This window comes from Clarias gariepinus, chromosome 10 (genome assembly GCF_024256425.1).
Source record: "Clarias gariepinus isolate MV-2021 ecotype Netherlands chromosome 10, CGAR_prim_01v2, whole genome shotgun sequence".
Lineage (NCBI taxonomy): Eukaryota > Metazoa > Chordata > Actinopteri > Siluriformes > Clariidae > Clarias > Clarias gariepinus.
This window is the reverse complement of record NC_071109.1, coordinates 29,697,794-29,715,902: the sequence shown is the minus strand read 5'-3', so window position 1 is coordinate 29,715,902 and position 18,109 is coordinate 29,697,794. Positions and strand designations below refer to the sequence as shown.

The window sequence follows — 18,109 nt, the reverse complement described above, 5'->3', positions numbered from 1 at the left end:
CCCGGAAACACATGCTAAAATTAAAGTGGGTAACATTGCACACAAAGAATCTAAAGTGAATTCAGTGTAAGTGTAACAGTTTTATTCTGATATTGAATTATTAATCAGCTTTGTTTTCCATTAGGAGCTGAGAGACAAAATTAGCAGTCAAAAGTTTACACACCCTTATCCATGGAAGGGTTTTTATCTTTAAAATTTTTTTTTTTTGCACAATTTTTCTGAACTTCTAGTAGTTTTTTTGTTTGTTTGTTTTTTGTTTTGTACATTAAAAAATGCTTTGGAAATATTTTCTTAACCATTGATGTTTTATTTTAATCATTCACTCATTTGTTGTTTAGTTGGTTTAATCTTTATTATTTAATTAATTAAATTATTTATTTATTTATTTATTCATTGATTTAACATTTGTCGTGTTCCAACTTTTTTGACTGATGCGGTCATAAATATTATAAAAATGTTTCAGTTGAGTTAAAGTGGAATTTCAGTTTGCATAATAATAAATTTTTAATATTTATTTACTTTTTCCACATTAATTCATATTTTTGGCATATCCTGCGCACTCCAGCAGATAAATGTTCTAGACTGTGATATCATTTCATATAGAAATTTAAATAGCTATCAAAAATAAGGCAATAAAATAGATATGTTGTTTTAGTGATAGTGTACTTGCTATAAAACTCAAAGTGATATAGTGACTAGGAATATATGTAAATTCTAATGACATTCTAGCCATAAAACAATCCACTACTGGTTTTCTATTTAATATTTAATGCTAAATGCTTGGGATCGTCGGTTTGTGTCCTACGACACGCCACACACTGGGACATCATTTGCTTCAAGTTTCTCGCGAGCCGATTAACGTCATTCGACATTATATGAAAGAAGCAAAAGGCGACGCAAACGAACGCACTATTTCATAAGCGGCTGAGGAGAAAAAAAAAGACTCACATTATGACTACAGTTACATACAGTACAACAAGTCATTTTAAGTTGCAGATTTCTGCTCAGTCTCTTTTACACCAAGGTCTTTTTTACATAAGCCATACATAGAGAGCATGAAAGAATCACCTGCGATAGGCCTGCCTCTCGGTAAAAATAAGAGCAAAAGACACAGAGAGGTCCGCTCGAGATGAAAGAAAGTTTTCTATGCTGATGTTTAAAAGACAGGTGCACACACACACACACGTGTGCGCACACACACACATAGATAAAACACCCCACCAGTACCATGTCCGTGAGGAGATCAAAAAAAGCTTCAAGAAAACTTCTGGCCACTGGGCCGGTCATAATGGTGTTGTGTCAGAGAGGGAGGCTGAGGAAGGAGCCTCCAGTGAAAGCACTGGTGAGTGGTGGAGTGACTGATGGGCCTGGTCTCGTGCCTTTCAGGGCTTCTGGGCCTTTTTGGGTGTTTTGGACCCGCTCAGCTCGAGCGGCCCTGCAGGCCATGGAACCAGGACGGGTTTGGGCTGCTGTGGTGATCAAGGTGTTTCTTTTGTTACTGTACAAAACCCTGCAAGAAAAAACAACAACATGAAATTAGAGAAACAGCCTCTTTTTTAAAGAAGTGAATTAGGGCCTCCATACAATTTATTTATATAAACTGAACAAGGTCAGAAATCTAGAATTAAGGAATTTTATTACATTTATTTAAAATTTTTTCAAATTAAATTAAATTAATACATTGAATTAAAAAAGTAAACCTTGATAAATTATAAGATATATTATTTATGAATTTAAATGTATATTGACTTTATACCTCATTTAAATAAGTACATTAATAATTAAAAGACACTTATTGTGCAAAATTTACATTTTAGTAATTGGTTTATATAAATTTGACTGTTCTAGTATGTTATCTTTTTCAGAGTAAAAACTCACGCCATATAAAATAATTTATAGTTTTCTGTGTGTAACAAGCTGTTAATTTTTCATAATATAAGTGATAAGAAGAAGAGTCTTTTAGACGTTCCCTAGTATTAAATACAGTATAATTATAGATGGATTAAAAGCATAATGTTTTTAATTAAGTGTAATCATTGGAAAATCACTGTGGTGTGAGACGAATAAAACACTCGAGACATGCTTATTCAAGTGTTTTATTCTCACTTATTCTCTATACTGTTTATCCTGTTCAGAGTCGTAGGAGACCTGGAGCCCATCGATCTCAGGGCACACATTCACTCCGGGCTATTTGGAGCCTAGATAGACCCTGAGGCGGGAATCAAACCCTCAATCCTGGAAATGCAAGGCCGCAGCACTAACAACTCTATACCATGAATAATATAAAATAAAACAGAATAAAATAAAAATCTGTTCAATATATAAGATTTTATTATTAATAAATATATATTAATAATATTATTATTATAATAAACAAACACAATAACCATAAATAAAGCATTGGTGTAGTTTGCACCACTGATACGACTCAGTAGGTGAAGTATTGATTATTTCCTTGTCTAACTTGAGCTCCTTATTTAAAAGAGCAGTTCTACTGCCATTGAACCGAGTAATAAACGCTAATAAAAGTTAACGTACCCAGGAGCACTGCTGTGTCCAGTCAGCCCATTCAGCTCAGCAGATGGTCTCCAAATGACATGGGTTCTAAAAATACAACACAACATGCACACTATTCAAAAATATATAGATACATTTTTGGGACAAGACAAAGAGAAGAAGTCCTATACTGTATGTAATAACTCTGAGAAAGAAAACTTGGAAAGAAAGATTTTTTTAAATCAGTGTCAAATATGTTCCGAAATAGAGTCCGTCATTCCCCGCTGATTCTGAAATAGGATATGCTGACTGTAACCAGGTGAGAAGATATATCGTACAAAAACACAAAAGAGATTTGTATGAGTTAAGTGTTTATCAGGGTGCCGATGTGTCTGAAATAATAAATCGTTATTTCAACAGACATCTTGCAATTCCGAGATGCAAGACTGGACCTAATTCAGTTTTAAATCCCACTTTAAATGCTCAGTTTCAAATACTTCGACTGGCCACTTCATTAGGTAGACCTGTTGAACTGCTTAACACAAATACCTAATCAGCCAATCACATACCAGAACCTCAATGCATTTGGTTATGTAGACATGGTCAAGACAGTTCACACCGAGCATCAAACTTTTAACCTGCAATGATTGTTGGTGCCAGAAGGGTTGATCTGAATATTTCCAAAACTGCTAATCTACTGGGATTTTCACGCACAAGTAGGTCTAGGGTTTACAGAGTTTGGTGAAAATATGAATAAAAATATCCAGTAAGTGGCAGTTTCCTAGGCGAAAAATGCCTTGTTGATGCCAGAGGTTAGAAGAATGGAGAAAGGTAAGAGCAACTCAAATAACATCTTATTACAACCAAGGTTTGCCGAAGAGCATCTCTGAACATACAACACATTGAACTGTAAAGCATTGAGCTGCTACAGCAGCAGAAAACCACACTGACTGCCGCTCCTGTCTGCTAAGGACAGGAAATTGAAGCTACAATTTCCATGGGCTCACCAAAATTCACAATAGAAGATGGAAAAAACTTTGCCTGGTTCGATGAGTCTTGATTTCTGCTGCCTTATTCGGATTGTGTAAATGACATGAAGGCTTTGGAGAACCTTGGAGAACTTTCGTCCCCTTAGTCCCAACCAGTATACCCAGTAACAAGTGTCAGAATACTGGGTATCAGATCAGTTTAATTTCTGTTCTAGGAATGCAGAAGAACTGAAGGGAATGTGTTCAAGTGTGTCAGGAGGGTTTTACCGTGTCACCCCACTGGCGTGGGAGATCATCCGGCTCTGGAGGGTATGACATCCATGAGGGGCTGCGGTATGATGACGGAGGTGACAGGACAAAGTAGTCGGAGTAGCCGGGCCGGTTGGCTGATATGGCATAAACGGCTGTCATTGGGTTTCCTGCAGAGATCAAATGAGTAACTGACAACAGACACAAAAAAGCTAAAAGCTTTTTGGGCATCTTAAAGATATCTTATAGTATGTAAAGGTACAGTATAATGGGAGACCCTATCTTTAGTTTAAATATTGATGTGCATCATAAACTGCTTGATGTGGTAGTTCCACTTTTGACCTCAGCTAAAAAAAAGGGGGGGCATTTTCATCCTGAAACAAGATGAACTCTTATTTTATCATGTAACACCTGTGTTCAACACTAGCTCCCTGTCTCACAAAGAAACACTTTACTAACAATTTTCATACTTTGACTGATCTGTATTGTGTTCTATTGTACATGACTGTAAATGTACATGGCGCGTTCAAGTCAAACTGGGACTGAAACGCTGGCCTCCCAGGAACTCCTTTAATGACCCAAATAGAGTTTTGGGTTCTTGTAATGTGCAAGTGGTGTTGGGGAGTGACTATGTGTATTGTTTTTACAGACAGATGCATTTTTTTTTGCAAAATGGTAACAAATTTTTATGGATCAGGCATTTTACTGGCTAAATGTACGCAGGAATGACTGCAGTGAGCTTTAAGCCACCCCAGCTGGGATCTCGTCATTTATGGACGTAGTGCTGTCTTTAAACCGTTTGCATCATTTAAATATCTCATCACCGCACTGTGTGTTTAAAGTCGTCTGTTTAATTATTGTGTTGTTTGAACAACACTTGTATTATTGAGTCATTTTTGTTATTGTCTGGTGCTATTCAAAATCAATTCAATTCATCAAATTGTCATTGTCGCAAAGCAGCTTTACACAATTAAAATATTTATTTAAGTTTATTTAGATCATCTATAGAAAATAATATAGTTTAAGTGCAGGCTTCTTTAGTGGAAACCGTTTACTCAAGTTAAAACTAGTCATAATGGGACAGGAAGGTAGGACATGTTGGACAGTTATGTATTATAATACAACATACTGTTGTAATGCAAAAAGTTTAAATATAGTAATCATACATTCTTTTTTTATACATGAAATTTTTTTTTATTAAAAGTATTAAAGTAAGTTATTATATATTATGAACCTAAATTTTTCACAAATCCTCAGTGCTTTTGTATTGGTTCTAGTCTCCAACCCCGTGCTGTCTCATTTCTATATGCGCACTATTTGTTATATATCTGCTCAATACATCATACACTCTAATGTGTTAAAACTCTGACCTGAGTAGCTCGACATGGACTGATCGACTGTGACAGCTGGGAAAGGAGCTCGATTAATTGGCAGATAGGGGGCGCCGTTGTGCTGATTCATCTCTGAAGCCTCAGAGACACGCGGCTTCAGACTCATGTCCGGTGTCGATCTGGAAAACACAGAGGCACAGAGGCTTGCAGAAGTGGCACTGCCATACTACTGGGTGACCAGCTGGGGGCAGAACGTCTACACATCTACACACGGCACACGCTGGGCTAAGAGAGAGCCGCAGAGCCACACGAGAACACACCTCACTGCGGTCAGCAGCACGGCGTGCCATGCACAACACCTTCACACACAGCTGCCTCAGCAAGAACACATGAATATTAACAGGGACGTATGCTAATGAAATCATCACTGTTTTAATGAAGCTACACAGATCTTACCGCCGTACTGGCGCTCCAGGTGGTGCTCCTGTTCGAGCTGATATGAGAGGTGGAGGCGAGCCCAGACCCATGTCGGGTAGCTGCGTGAACCTGAAGCCCTGAAGATCACAATCGCATTAACCCTCTAGTCAGAACAACACCCAAATCAAAAGCCTCAATCGGTGCATAATAAATAGGTGACTTAGGAATATTCCCTGGCCAGCTTCATGAACATGGGCTTATGAACAAAGAAAATTAGAAACTGTGCAGGTTAAATGAATCTGCATGTTGTTACAGTAAACCATCATTTCATCACCTAGGGTTAACGGTGCTTAATATTTAAAAAATTATGTGTTTTTTTGATGTTGTGTATATGGTCAAATGTACCAGCCTGCAGTGCCTGTCCTGTCCCTAGGTCTCGGAGCATTGTCATGATATGAAAGAAACATTTACTGCAACAGTTTGGGGGAAGCAGGGATCAGCTGAAAATCGTATTGCTTAGCACTGATCATGAAACAGCCGTGTTTACGTGCTTTAACATACAGTATAAGAGCATACATCATCTTTTTATATGCAAACATCAACCCTGCCAAATAATAAATAGATTTGAAGTTAAAACATTTACAGAAATGCCTACACTTAGGTTGAAGATCTAACTTTAAACATTTTTACATTTCTAATACGGAGTATCATCTTAAACAGGTGTGTCCTGATGACTTTTAACTGCTGGTAAAATTTACAATGTACATTGACGGAAAAAAGCGCTGACACCCGTCAACAATTATATATGTCAACAATTCAAGAAAACATAAACAATTGTATAGATCACCAATTCAAGAAAACATCAATAATTACAGTCATGTGCAAAAGTCTTGGGCATTATATTTTATGCTTTACCAATTTTTTTATATATGTTTATCATGTCTGCATAATTATGTTCAAAATCATTTAGTATTTCCATATACTGTATAAGTTAAAAAAAATTAAAAAATAAATACCATTACAGGAGAATATATGCATGGCTGTAAAGGGAAAAAATATAGTACGAGACAGACCAGTTTTCAGATGGAAACAAAAAAACCTAATTTACGCTCCTGGGATTTGCATAAAAACAGAAGAATTCATGTTCTCCAGCAAGCTCAGTAAAACCTAACAGCTGTTTTCTGATAAAACTGCACAAATCTGTGTCTAAAACTCCTCATTTTAAGCATTGAGTTTTTACCTCCAAATATTGACTGTTTATTTTATTACTCTTTATTACTCTTTATAGAAGTTTCTTTTATGCAGAAATGTTTTCAAAATCATCTTTTGCTTATGCCATATTTTTGTACAGTATGTGCCCAAGATTTCTGCACAGTACTATAAGTAAAACAGCTTTTAGGTTTTACTGATCCTTTACTGATTTACTGATCCCTACCAGAGTTCGTCTGGTAACTTTGTCACACTCGCTCCTTTCTATTTTTATGCAAATCCCAGGTGCGTACATTAGTTTTGTTTTTTTTTTGTTTCCATCTGAAAACTGGTGTGTCTTGTACTATATATTTTTTCTTTACAGCCATGCATATATTCTCCTGTCATGTTATTTATTTATAAATATATATGGAAATACTAAATGGTTTTGTACATAATTATACAGAAATGATAAACATATATAAAAAAATTGGTACAGCATATAATATGGTGCCTAAGACTTTTGCTCAGTACTGTATATACAAATCCCAGCAGAACATTTTAATGTTAACTCTTTATGGGTTATGGATGTTGGGATAATGTTGGTATTAAGTTAATGTTGTTTTTAAGTTCGAATTATTTAGAGGGAATGACGTTGGAACAACTTTGACTACATGATCATGAGATAACGTTCAATGAATGCCCCTAACATTAGAAATGTTACTATATTACAACGGTCATCCAACATTAGAGTTCCTGCTTGTTTAAAAAATAATAAAGTGATATATATATATATATATATATACACCTTAAAAATTCTTTATATACATACAGCTACATACACCACTATCTTTATTTATACATACATTAACAATTTCTAGAATTTTTTTTTATTCCAGCTCTAACTATTGAACTACTGTCAGAACCCCAAGCCGTAATACAGTATGTGTGTTTATATATAGTAGTGCTGTCAATCGATTATTAATTTTAATTTAGTTCATCACAATCATAGTCTGTGATTAATTACAATTTAAAAATACTCAGATTCATTTGTGCAATGTTGGAATAAAGAAATGCATGACAAACTGGTTAGAAAAAACAGATTATGCCGTTTTATAATATCTCAAACATTAACATTTAACAAACGTTAAATTAAAATCTCATACAGTGGCTGAGTAGTAAGGGGTGTGGCTACCCAACAAATGCATGGCTTGAACCCGGGTCCTCAGATCCAAAAATCAACAACCTACAGTAGAGCCGTAGTTGCTCAAGCTACCACTCCCACAACTTACAGCTAATGTATTCTTGTAAAAATAGTTCCTCTTGAAGGTAGCTCGAGCACATAACTTCGGCATATTTTATTATGCTGTTCAGCATACCTGGAGATGTTTCCTCAGTTATCTTATTATCTGTACTAAATGTGCCATTAGCACACACAAACGGAAGCCATTAGAGACAAACTTGGTCATATAAAGTAAAAAAGTAACGCCTTAAAATTTCTACGATAATCACATGCATTAACGCATTCATATCGACAGCCCTAATATATAGTGAAAATAATAATATATCTTAGCAAAATTATACTCATGAGTGAAGTGTTTGTGTTATTATTATAATTATTATTATCATCAATAAAGCAGGTAAAATGTCTAAAGTACATGCTACATTTTAATATAAAATGTAGGATAAAATATATGGGGTATATATCATTAAAAAATGGTATTTACTTGAACGTGTAAATGTGGACAGTGAGGACGTACAGGCTTGGGGAGACTACATTGGTGCATTTCAGGCTCGAAAGACGGCCCACGCTGCAGCGCTCCAGCCGGGTGGTCCATAGTGCCAGGGGCACTAGTCACGCCGTCAGCATAGGGACCGCTCTGAGGAGGGGGGTATGGCGGGTGGGGGCCGTGCCGGGAGTGGTGCTGGGGGTGGCCGCGCCCAGACGGCTCGGCCGAAGCCAGACCGAATGCATTATCCAGCAGGAGGTGCATCTGCTGCCGAACCTCGTCGATGGAGGGCTGAGAGCTGAGAGTGGACGAGTCCGAGTGACCTTTAACGTGGTGACTGCCTCCAAAACCCAGGGAGCTCATGAGGCGGTCCACGTCCGTCTCTTCAAAAGGTTCTGGCTCAGCCTGGGAAACATACAAACACACACACACACATATACACAAAACATAAAAGCACACAGACCACAGGAAATTATTTAAGGATGAAAATTATATGTGTCCTCGGACTAAGCAAGATTTTCCACAAATAAAAATTCATACATAAAGAAAGTACTATATACGCAGTCAACAGGCAATTTATCAATAGAGAGTGCACCCCTTGCCCAAACACACACACACACACAGGATTGTGGGCCTATCCATATTCCATAAGTTAAAAGCTCAGCACATTTATGGCTATTAACTCATATCAAAGTCACCATCGGAATCCCTTAACAGTCCATAATCATATTCACGCTGGCCAGGACTGCTGAGGTCTGATCGTCAGAGTTTGGAGACGGTAGGACGCGCTCTGAAACCACTCTGAGCTCTGCCTCTCCCTCAGCGCTGTTTAAAATGGGCCGAGCGGTAATCGCCTTTGCTTCAGTCTCCATGTAGACTCTAGAGATTACTGCAGCAAGGGATTGAAAAAGCTGTATCTTTTCCAAGCAGACCGTAAAGGTTCTGCACCATACAGCGGGACTACAGCAGGACAGCAGCAAAGACGTAATGGGCGGGAGGTCTAGCGCAGTCCATACAAAACCAAGGATGTGCTTTCGGAATCGAAATATGTGGAAAGAAAACGCTCAAAAATAACATTTTTGTAACTTTAAAAACTTTTTTAGTTCGGCAGTCTAATGTATTTTAGTGGATCGAACCGAAAACACTGCATCAGAAGCAACTGATGCATGAAAATAATGACCTTAGTTCATCCTCTGCCTCTACCTGTTCATTCCTAATCCTCTTTAAAGGCAACCCACAGGGAAAGAGAAAGTGTTTTTTTATCGATTTCACAGATTTTTTCTTTAATTTAAGCGACACGATGGAAAACAGAATATGTAATGATACCAACCAAAGAGTTTATGCCTTAGACAACAGAAATAAAAGTCTTCTGAGTCTTCTGCCATCCAAGTCCGCTAACAACAGGCATCTTTACAGCATTTCCTTATTAAAAATGTTATTTATGCATGTATTGTCTCGACCTTGTTATTCAGTAAGGACACACATCTAGTAATCCTTATAAAACTGTATGAGACTGTGCAGTTGTTGGTTAACTCAAAAATAACTTGTACAGTATGCCTTTCACAAACACTCTCTGCTAAGGAGCGGGAAATGATTTAAGAACAGATTCACAGGACCTGCGGCTGCAGGAAACACAACATTTTTAATACTTCCTCATTAAAATGTACCGCATGTAATTTATATATTACAATGCATTCTGCAATAACGCACTGTACTGTATAGCATTAACCCTTGCAATGCTTTTTAAAAATAACATGGTTGGCAGTGTGAGTGGTGACAAAGGCTCAAACAGCGCAGAACTTTTCTATAGCCAAGAATCCGTTCGATTCTCTTGTGGCGCCACTGCAGGAACCATAAGGTTGGACATGCGTTGTAATATACTGTTCGATAGTTACCCGGTTGCTATGAAAGTCTTCCTTGGGACGATTTTGTTTTTGAAAGTTATATTGATGCTGATAAAATGATGTTGTGATAATGTTGATTGAGTTAATTTTAATCTTTGATGGAACTTTGATGATGAACATGCAATCGCACAACGTCAGGACACACCAATGGTCCCTTTAGAGGTTTAGAGTTCTGATCAGAGATTGGGACGAACACAACAGCTTCCCGTACACAGCTTGTCTATCTTATGTCACGGATCTCTTAAAGTTGTAATGTTGTGTCTCTGTTTCATTTTTTTTAAGAATCATTAACGAGTAGCATCTTTGCTCACAGATTACTCTAATGTAATATGGTGTGGTACAGTACCTGGACTTTTTTAAGCATTGTCTAACAGGCATTAGTTCAATGCTTTTCTACAGCATCATGTAGTCAACAACGTCATTTCAACCAAATAGTTCTAACTTTCAAAAACAACCTAATATCATCCTTGTCCAGAAGTCTGAACCGTTGCCAAATCAACATCGCCACAACGTTTTGACAACCAAAAATTCCTGCTGGAATTGCTTTCATAAGAACACTAAAAAAGTTGAATTAGAAAGCTTCATGCCATTCTCATAAAAAAACAAGGACAATAAGTATGATTCAGTCTTCCAGGTAAAGTTGTCTTATGTTGAGTCATGTCAACTGGACGACTTTTTGGTTGTTTAAAATGATTCACTATTCATCCAAATAGCCTCTTCTGTCTGAGACACGTTAGTTAGGGAACCCAAATATATCCTCCAGGGCCATTTCTCACTGCCCTGAACAGGCTCATGGATAAACAACAGAAAATGTTAGAATGAATGAGGGGAGTCAACATGATGTGATGGTCACATGCAGGGGTGAAAGTAGCTATTAAAATCTTGCCGGGAATACTGTATGTAGCCAAAAGATATGGAGAATAAGCCATTAAGGTGGTGGACAGTCCTGGAAAAGTTTCTCTTCATGCCAGCACCTCTTCCACTTTTAAATTGCTTCAGCTATTTACAGTAGGAGAAGCCCTTTGGTTTAATCCCAAATAGCAGTCTTCTATGTAATCTTGTCCCACACACAAAGTAGTTCCCTTGATTTTGGGTTAGAGGCGGATTTGGGATTCAGCCTTGAGTTTGTAACTAGTTAGCTTTGTAGCTCACATTAGCCTAAACAACGCGTTAAGGTTCATCATGAACCTGTCAGCGTGTTGGTGGAAGTTCATGTTACCTAGCAGTAATCCATCCCTCTACTATATATATGAACTTCTATAGTCCAACTAGGGACCGTGGAGGCCAGTGGTGACCATTGTATTTATTCCCATTTTGATGACGATGTTAGGACCACCGGTCAACATTCACACACTACAGGCAATTTGAAACCACCAATTAGCCCAACCTGCATGTCTCTGGACTGTGGGAGGCAACCAGAGTACCCAGAACAAAAACCCACCAAGCACGGGGAGAACATGCTAATTCCATGCAGACAGACCCCGAGACGGGAATCAAGGCAAGGCAACAGTGCTAACCACTACACCACCATGCCACCAACTAGCAACTAATGTAAGATCACAATGGTTCAGAGGAACTTCAGAACAACTAGGAAGCAATTACTAAGAAGACAAAGTGTTGCTTAAGATGACATAACTATAATTATCAGATATCTTTTCTTGCTGAAAGTATTATAATGACTATTTTTGAATGTGTGTTTCACAGGAAACTGCTTTCCCCTCTGTCCGGTACTGCGTACCCCCACGGAATCTTTTAGTTGCATGCAGTGCTGGACCGTACCAGCCTAGTTCCACCCATGGTCACATGTCCAAAGTTTTTAGGCACATTGAAGTACGAACTAAAACCATTGTCTTTCTTAATAAGAAATCATCTACCACATACTGTGGTGCCAGTATTTCAGACCTCAAATGGAGCATAGTCAATCCCAGTCATAATATACATGCTCAGATTATTTCTGCTCTAGGTATTGATTCAATTCAAGGTTTCAGGTGATAATTAGCAGAGTCAGGTGCCATAAAGAAGAATAAAAAAATTATCATGCCAAACTGATAAATATGTTTCTTGCACTTTACACCATAAGCTTCTACATACTTCAGTAAAAACCAAAGGAGAAAGGTAACCAAAAACAATTCAAACAGGCAAACGGGCAAGTGACAACTTCTGTGAGCAGCTTTTAATCTAATCTTGTTCACTATTCATGCTTAAATCCTCTGCCACAATTCATTATTGACTCGACAGCTCGATCCGGCCTGATGCATCCATTACAGTTGCTTTTCAACCGTCTGATTTCTACATTAAAAATGATTTGATTCCAGGCAGCATTTCAGGCTTTTGACAGCATCACAGAAATACAGTTGATTCATTCTGATACTTCGAAGGCATAAACCCTGGTCCATGACAGACCGACTTTGTATTGAGGTTTGTGTATAGGGAGAGGGTCACAGAAGAATGTACAGCAAATCAAAATAAAACATGATGTCCTGATCAAGTGTTCGCTGTTTGTGTGACTCACGTCATAGCCGCTGTTGCGGATGCCCCTCCTGGCGCGTTCCCTCATCACCAACAGATCCAGCTCAGTCTCCACAGGACTCGGCGTGTTTAAAGACTGCCTGCTCCAGTACGCTGGTTCCCTCTGACTCTCACTGAACACAACACATGTACTGTGTAGTCATTTTAACCTCCTGGCAGAGGTAGAATTTACAATATCATTAATATTCCCTAGAGACTGGTGCATTGTCTTTCTGGTAAATGTCTTTCTTAAAAAAATTTTTTTTAAATTATATATAAAAAAAAAACATTTTAATTATGGCTTTATTAAATTTTTTTTAAAAGTTTATATAAGACAATGTTTTTAGAGGAAAGGTGAACACTTTCTTCATTCACTCATTGCAAATATGACTCACTGTGTGGACTTTTATCCAATTATTTTTGTCCTTTCCTGGAGGGTGATAATAATTCTGTGCTTATTTGTTTACTGTGTTGTTGTTTTTTACATTGTTTGGGACTCTATTACTTTCCACACTTTATAGAGCTCTGGTCTTTGTCAAGCATACAGACCTGTAGTCCAGGAGGTTTTGATTTCATCCCACTGTATATATGTACAGTACTGTATACGTAGATGGAACAACAATAAAAATTTGATGCTTTACTTGTAGTTAAAATATTAAAACCACTACATTTCTGCTGCTACACATGATTTAATAACTGGATTAAATCATGTACTGTACATTTGAGCCAAGTCTGAACAATATCAAAATAATATTACTTCCTTGATATGACATTTCTTAAAATTTTTCTGTTAATTTCTGATTTCTACAATGATTATTCCAATGTGAACAACAGTCATGGCACATCCCAGCTAAGAAAAAGCTATTTTGAGTCTAACTACAGTACTGAAAATCTTTTTTTTAATCAAGACTTTATTTTTTTTATGCTTTTGATTGAAGGTGAAAACAGTTTATACTTCCCCTTTCTTCTCTTTCTCTCCTTCTTTCTGTCCTTCTTAATCCTCTACCTAAATCTTTGTCTAAAGCAGGATGACTAATAGCTCATCCCCCAAGCGTGTGAACCTCCCCCTACTGTACCTCCTGCGGTATTTGACGTAAGTGGACGGATTTCTGTCCTCCGCAGGTCCCCGAGTGTCCTCCAGGTCTAACGAAGCGTTTTCACGTCTCAGTCTGTCTCGATGGCTGTGTCGGTGTCCTCCGCTGCTATTCGGCCCGTCGCTGTAGCCTTTTCTCTTCGCCTTCAGACGCAGTTTGTTTCTGTAGTGCTCGATGTCTGACTTCTGTTTCAAGCCCATGTTTACCTGCACGCACACACACACACACACATACACACACTCTTAAACTCTTGGCCAAGCAAATTAGAGTTTGGGATGAATAATCCGAATACAAAGTAAACCTACAGGGTGACAAAGTTGACTTTGTATACAGTAACTACAACTGTAAAATCTATTTTAAAAGCAGCCTTTGCACATTTTAGAGCCTGTGTGATGAATTATAACTGCAATCAAAACATTACCCAATGTAACCCTTTTAACCTACCCTGCCAAAGAAAATTGATATGCATTTTAAATTCTCTTATCTGGTGCTTGTGCTAATTTCTAGGCAGGAAAAATTTCAACTAAGCCTGAAGTGAACAGGTTCACACACTTTTTCTTTTTGTTAACACCCGATAACTATCAGCTTAATCATTGTCTTTAAACAGAATAAAGCTTAGCAAAATAAGATGAGGTTACCGTAAGGTTAAAAGAAAACAATAATAGAACTAACAAACTGTAAGAACAACAAAATTGCTCTGTGTTACGTTCATAAATATGCCTGTATCGTCATGGAGGAAAAACTCCATAGATGTGCTATCCTGATCATTCAGTACATTCAGGTCGTCAGCTGACTTCATTTTATTGCCACATACCGTTGCTGAGTCTAGACCTGAGCAACTGAAGCAACCCAAGATCATAACACTGTCTCCAGAGGCTTGTACAGTGGACACTACTCATGATGGGTGCATCGCTTCATGCGCTTCCCTTCTTACCCTGACACGCCCATCACTCCAAGTAAATAAAAGACATAGTCGTAGAATCTTCCAATAAATATTAGAAGCCCTTTCTTTAACGTGAAAGCAGGCTTACCTCTCCGTTGAGTATGACAGAGTCTTGGCTATGGTTCGAGGAGTCAGGGTATGAGAAGTTAAGTGGAGCAGCCATAGGCTTGATGCTGATGAGCCTCAGTGAGCCAGTCAGAGAGTCATAATGCTCTGTGGGAGCGATAAAAAACATATCCTAACAACTAAAAACAAAGCAACATGCATTACACTGGAATTCTGTTTTTTTTTTTCATGTCTTTCTTTACAAGTCCCAGTTTCACTTGAACACCACTTGTATGTCTAATTTGCATATTAAAACAAGAAAATCTAATTTAGTATTAAACTATAGCATACAACCTACTACACATGAACATCAAGCTAGCTAAAGTTCTAAATGATGGTTCACATGTACATTTACAAGACCACTAGCAATTGCAAACTCTGTTATGCTAACACTGACAGAGTGCGCAGTGATCTTTAAATAGATGACCTTAAGCTATGTATATTTTGTGTACATGTCCTAGCTAACATTATGTTTGACACTGTGAACAGAGAGGATTCCAAAAAAAAAAAAAAAGAGAGATAGTTATATTTAGTAGTATAAGAGGAAGACATGACTATGGTGCTAGCTAACTAGCCAAGGAGCAGATTTAGCTCTACAGAAGTAAACTGAGCAAACAGATAATGTAGAAAATAGGAATTACACTGTAGTAATTTAGCCACAATGTAGTAATTTAGCCACAAGGTAAGAGATGATGTGTGACTAGCCTGTACTGTATATTAGCTAATCACAAATAAGCCTTTTAGCTTTAGCTATACTTGTTAGGTTCGTAATTAGTAATATAGTGAACCAGTGTAGGGATATAATTGTTAATAAAAACTTCAAACACTTCTGGATATGATGTCAAATGCCGCAAACGTAAATGTGATGTAAATGTTAGGTTTGGGATTGTGAACATATATGCTGTGTCACAGAGAAATATCTAAGAAAAAGGGTTAATGAGATACAGTACTGTGCAAAGCTTTTGAGCCCTACTTTCTTCATATTTTGCTTTTAAAGAGCCAGACTTTCTTGTATTTTAAATGTAGTCTTGAGGAATCGTTCTCCAGGCTTCACTAAAGACTTTTTCGTCTCTCATTTTCAGTCCAGTCCCTGTACCTGAGCCGTTTCATAGGAAAGTTCTTTGTTTGTTAAGCCACACAGTGATCCATTACCTATTCAAGTATTAAAACCAAGCACAGTACTGTATAGGTGATGATATACTGTATGACTGGGTAAAATGCAGATCCAAATAGATAGAACTCAACAAAATCAAGTTACTGCAAACAATCTAGTTTAAATTTCATGTTTTGACCTAAAAAAAAAAAACGAGAAGATTACCGAATTTAAAATGTCATATCTACCATCTTATTTCTGACATGTACAGTAAGTACCTACATGTGAAATGTTGCTAGTAAGAAGATGTAAGAAGTATGATTAATTTGCTAACTTATTGGCTAATTATTGGCTTGAGATGATGCCGTGCATAAATCAAAACACTCCAAACACTGGCAAGTCTGACTGCTAAACAAATATAATCATAGAACAATATATTAGATATAGCTCAATTGTTTTTCTGTCTACAAAAACCAACTAGCTAGCTAATAGGCAAATTAACACCTTATAAAAGACAGGCTATTAAGACTTAGAAAAACTGAGTATATGCACAAGAATGGCAAACAAATGTGAGCTATGATATGTATGCTGACCGTCATATAATATTAGCTTGCTTCAATATATTCTATTTTTGACTTTCTAACAAAAAGTCTAGAGACCAGACCTCTAAGCAAAATCAAGGATTCCTGAGGTGAGCTGTGGCAAGGGGAGCTTGTCTTTCCTCATATTGCCTTGTTTCGCAGCAGCAAGACAACATCCAAAACCCATTATCCCCTGATAAAGTGGAGGGCATAACACAGTGGGGACTAATACGTCCCTACACACACTTTACCCTTCTCTTCCAAATGTCGGTTCTGTTTTGGAGGCATCTCTTGGCAGCTGACTGGTTTTGCTGTTTTAGCATATTGTGTGTGAGGCAAACACAGTTTAATATGATATACTTCTATATGTGACATCATTTGTGTCTCTACAGGCCTCAAAACAAAAAAGTGAGCAAAAATGAATGAAATCAAGGTTCAATAACCACTTTTGACTTGCATCCGGTGTTACTACAGAATACAGTGCCTTACAAAAGTATTCATACCCTTTGAACTTTTCCACATTTTGTCAGGTTACAACCACAAATGTAAATGTATTTTATGGGGATTTTATGTTACAGACCAACACAAAACAAAGTGGCACATTATTGTGAAGTGGAAGAGAAATTATGAAAGTTTTTACAAATAAAATTCTGAAAAGTTTGTTAAAAGAAAGCCATAAGAAGTATCATTTGCAGTTTCACATGCCTTGTCGCATCAATAATGTAATCACAATGTATTTATATTGTATAACCATGTCATTTCCTTTACTTTGATGAGCCAAATTTGATGTTATAAAATAATTAATTGGTTAGACAGTGTTGTGGTGTAAAGTTTTAAGCTTGTCCTGTGCTTATGTCATACCTTTAATTTATTATGCACTCATAACTTCTGGATTACATCTGTATTTCTTTAAAGCTCCTTTTGTAATGTTGTCTACTGTTTTACAAATTGTAAGTAAAGTTTAATCCAAATGTTCTATACATGTAATACTTGATTAATAGTATGCATACATGGTATTTCAATACATATGAGATGTAATATGTGTCACTGTTCTCTTTCTCACTGTGTCTCACAACCTCTATATACTGTATTTACAGTTTATGCGTGCACGTGTCTCTTACCAGTCCTCGTATGCGTCTCCTCCTTTGCTGCTTTCTGACCTGTATTTCTGTGCGCAGACGAGCTCCTGCCAGTGTTCAGCTTCGCCGAGCCGTTGCTGGAAACCGAGCCGTCCTCGCTCGGCAATTTGCTGTGGGTAGCCATGGAAACAGAGGCAGCGATAAGCGGGCAGCGTTGGGTAAGATGCGGTTTTAGTGACAGGTTGGCACACCCTCCAGCCCTGATGGTAACCTGGGTAAACTCGCTTTGCGTCACAAAAACTCCTCCACCAGTGCTGTTAAAAAAGAGCTGCAACAGCAGGACGCCGCAGAGGCAAACGCTGTTGCTAGCCGGGTATTTTTAGGGCAGCGAAGCAGCAAATT

At 37.6% G+C, this 18,109-nt stretch overlaps 1 protein-coding gene across 1 annotated transcript in view; it reads right to left on the bottom strand.

The window, feature by feature from the left end:
- Positions 1 to 412: 412 nt before the first annotated feature.
- Positions 413 to 18,109, bottom strand: part of kiaa1549la (KIAA1549-like a) — an 85,090-nt gene continuing 67,393 nt past the window's right edge. The window contains exons 14-23 of the mRNA XM_053506636.1: positions 17,750 to 17,877; positions 14,938 to 15,062; positions 13,889 to 14,112; positions 12,817 to 12,946; positions 8,431 to 8,805; positions 5,522 to 5,619; positions 5,105 to 5,244; positions 3,753 to 3,904; positions 2,539 to 2,604; positions 413 to 1,510 (exon numbers count right to left, since the gene is read on the bottom strand). Coding sequence (XP_053362611.1) covers positions 2,575 to 2,604; positions 3,753 to 3,904; positions 5,105 to 5,244; positions 5,522 to 5,619; positions 8,431 to 8,805; positions 12,817 to 12,946; positions 13,889 to 14,112; positions 14,938 to 15,062; positions 17,750 to 17,877 — 1,402 coding nt within the window. The 3' untranslated portion in view covers positions 413 to 1,510; positions 2,539 to 2,574. The remainder of the gene's footprint in view (positions 1,511 to 2,538; positions 2,605 to 3,752; positions 3,905 to 5,104; positions 5,245 to 5,521; positions 5,620 to 8,430; positions 8,806 to 12,816; positions 12,947 to 13,888; positions 14,113 to 14,937; positions 15,063 to 17,749; positions 17,878 to 18,109) is intronic.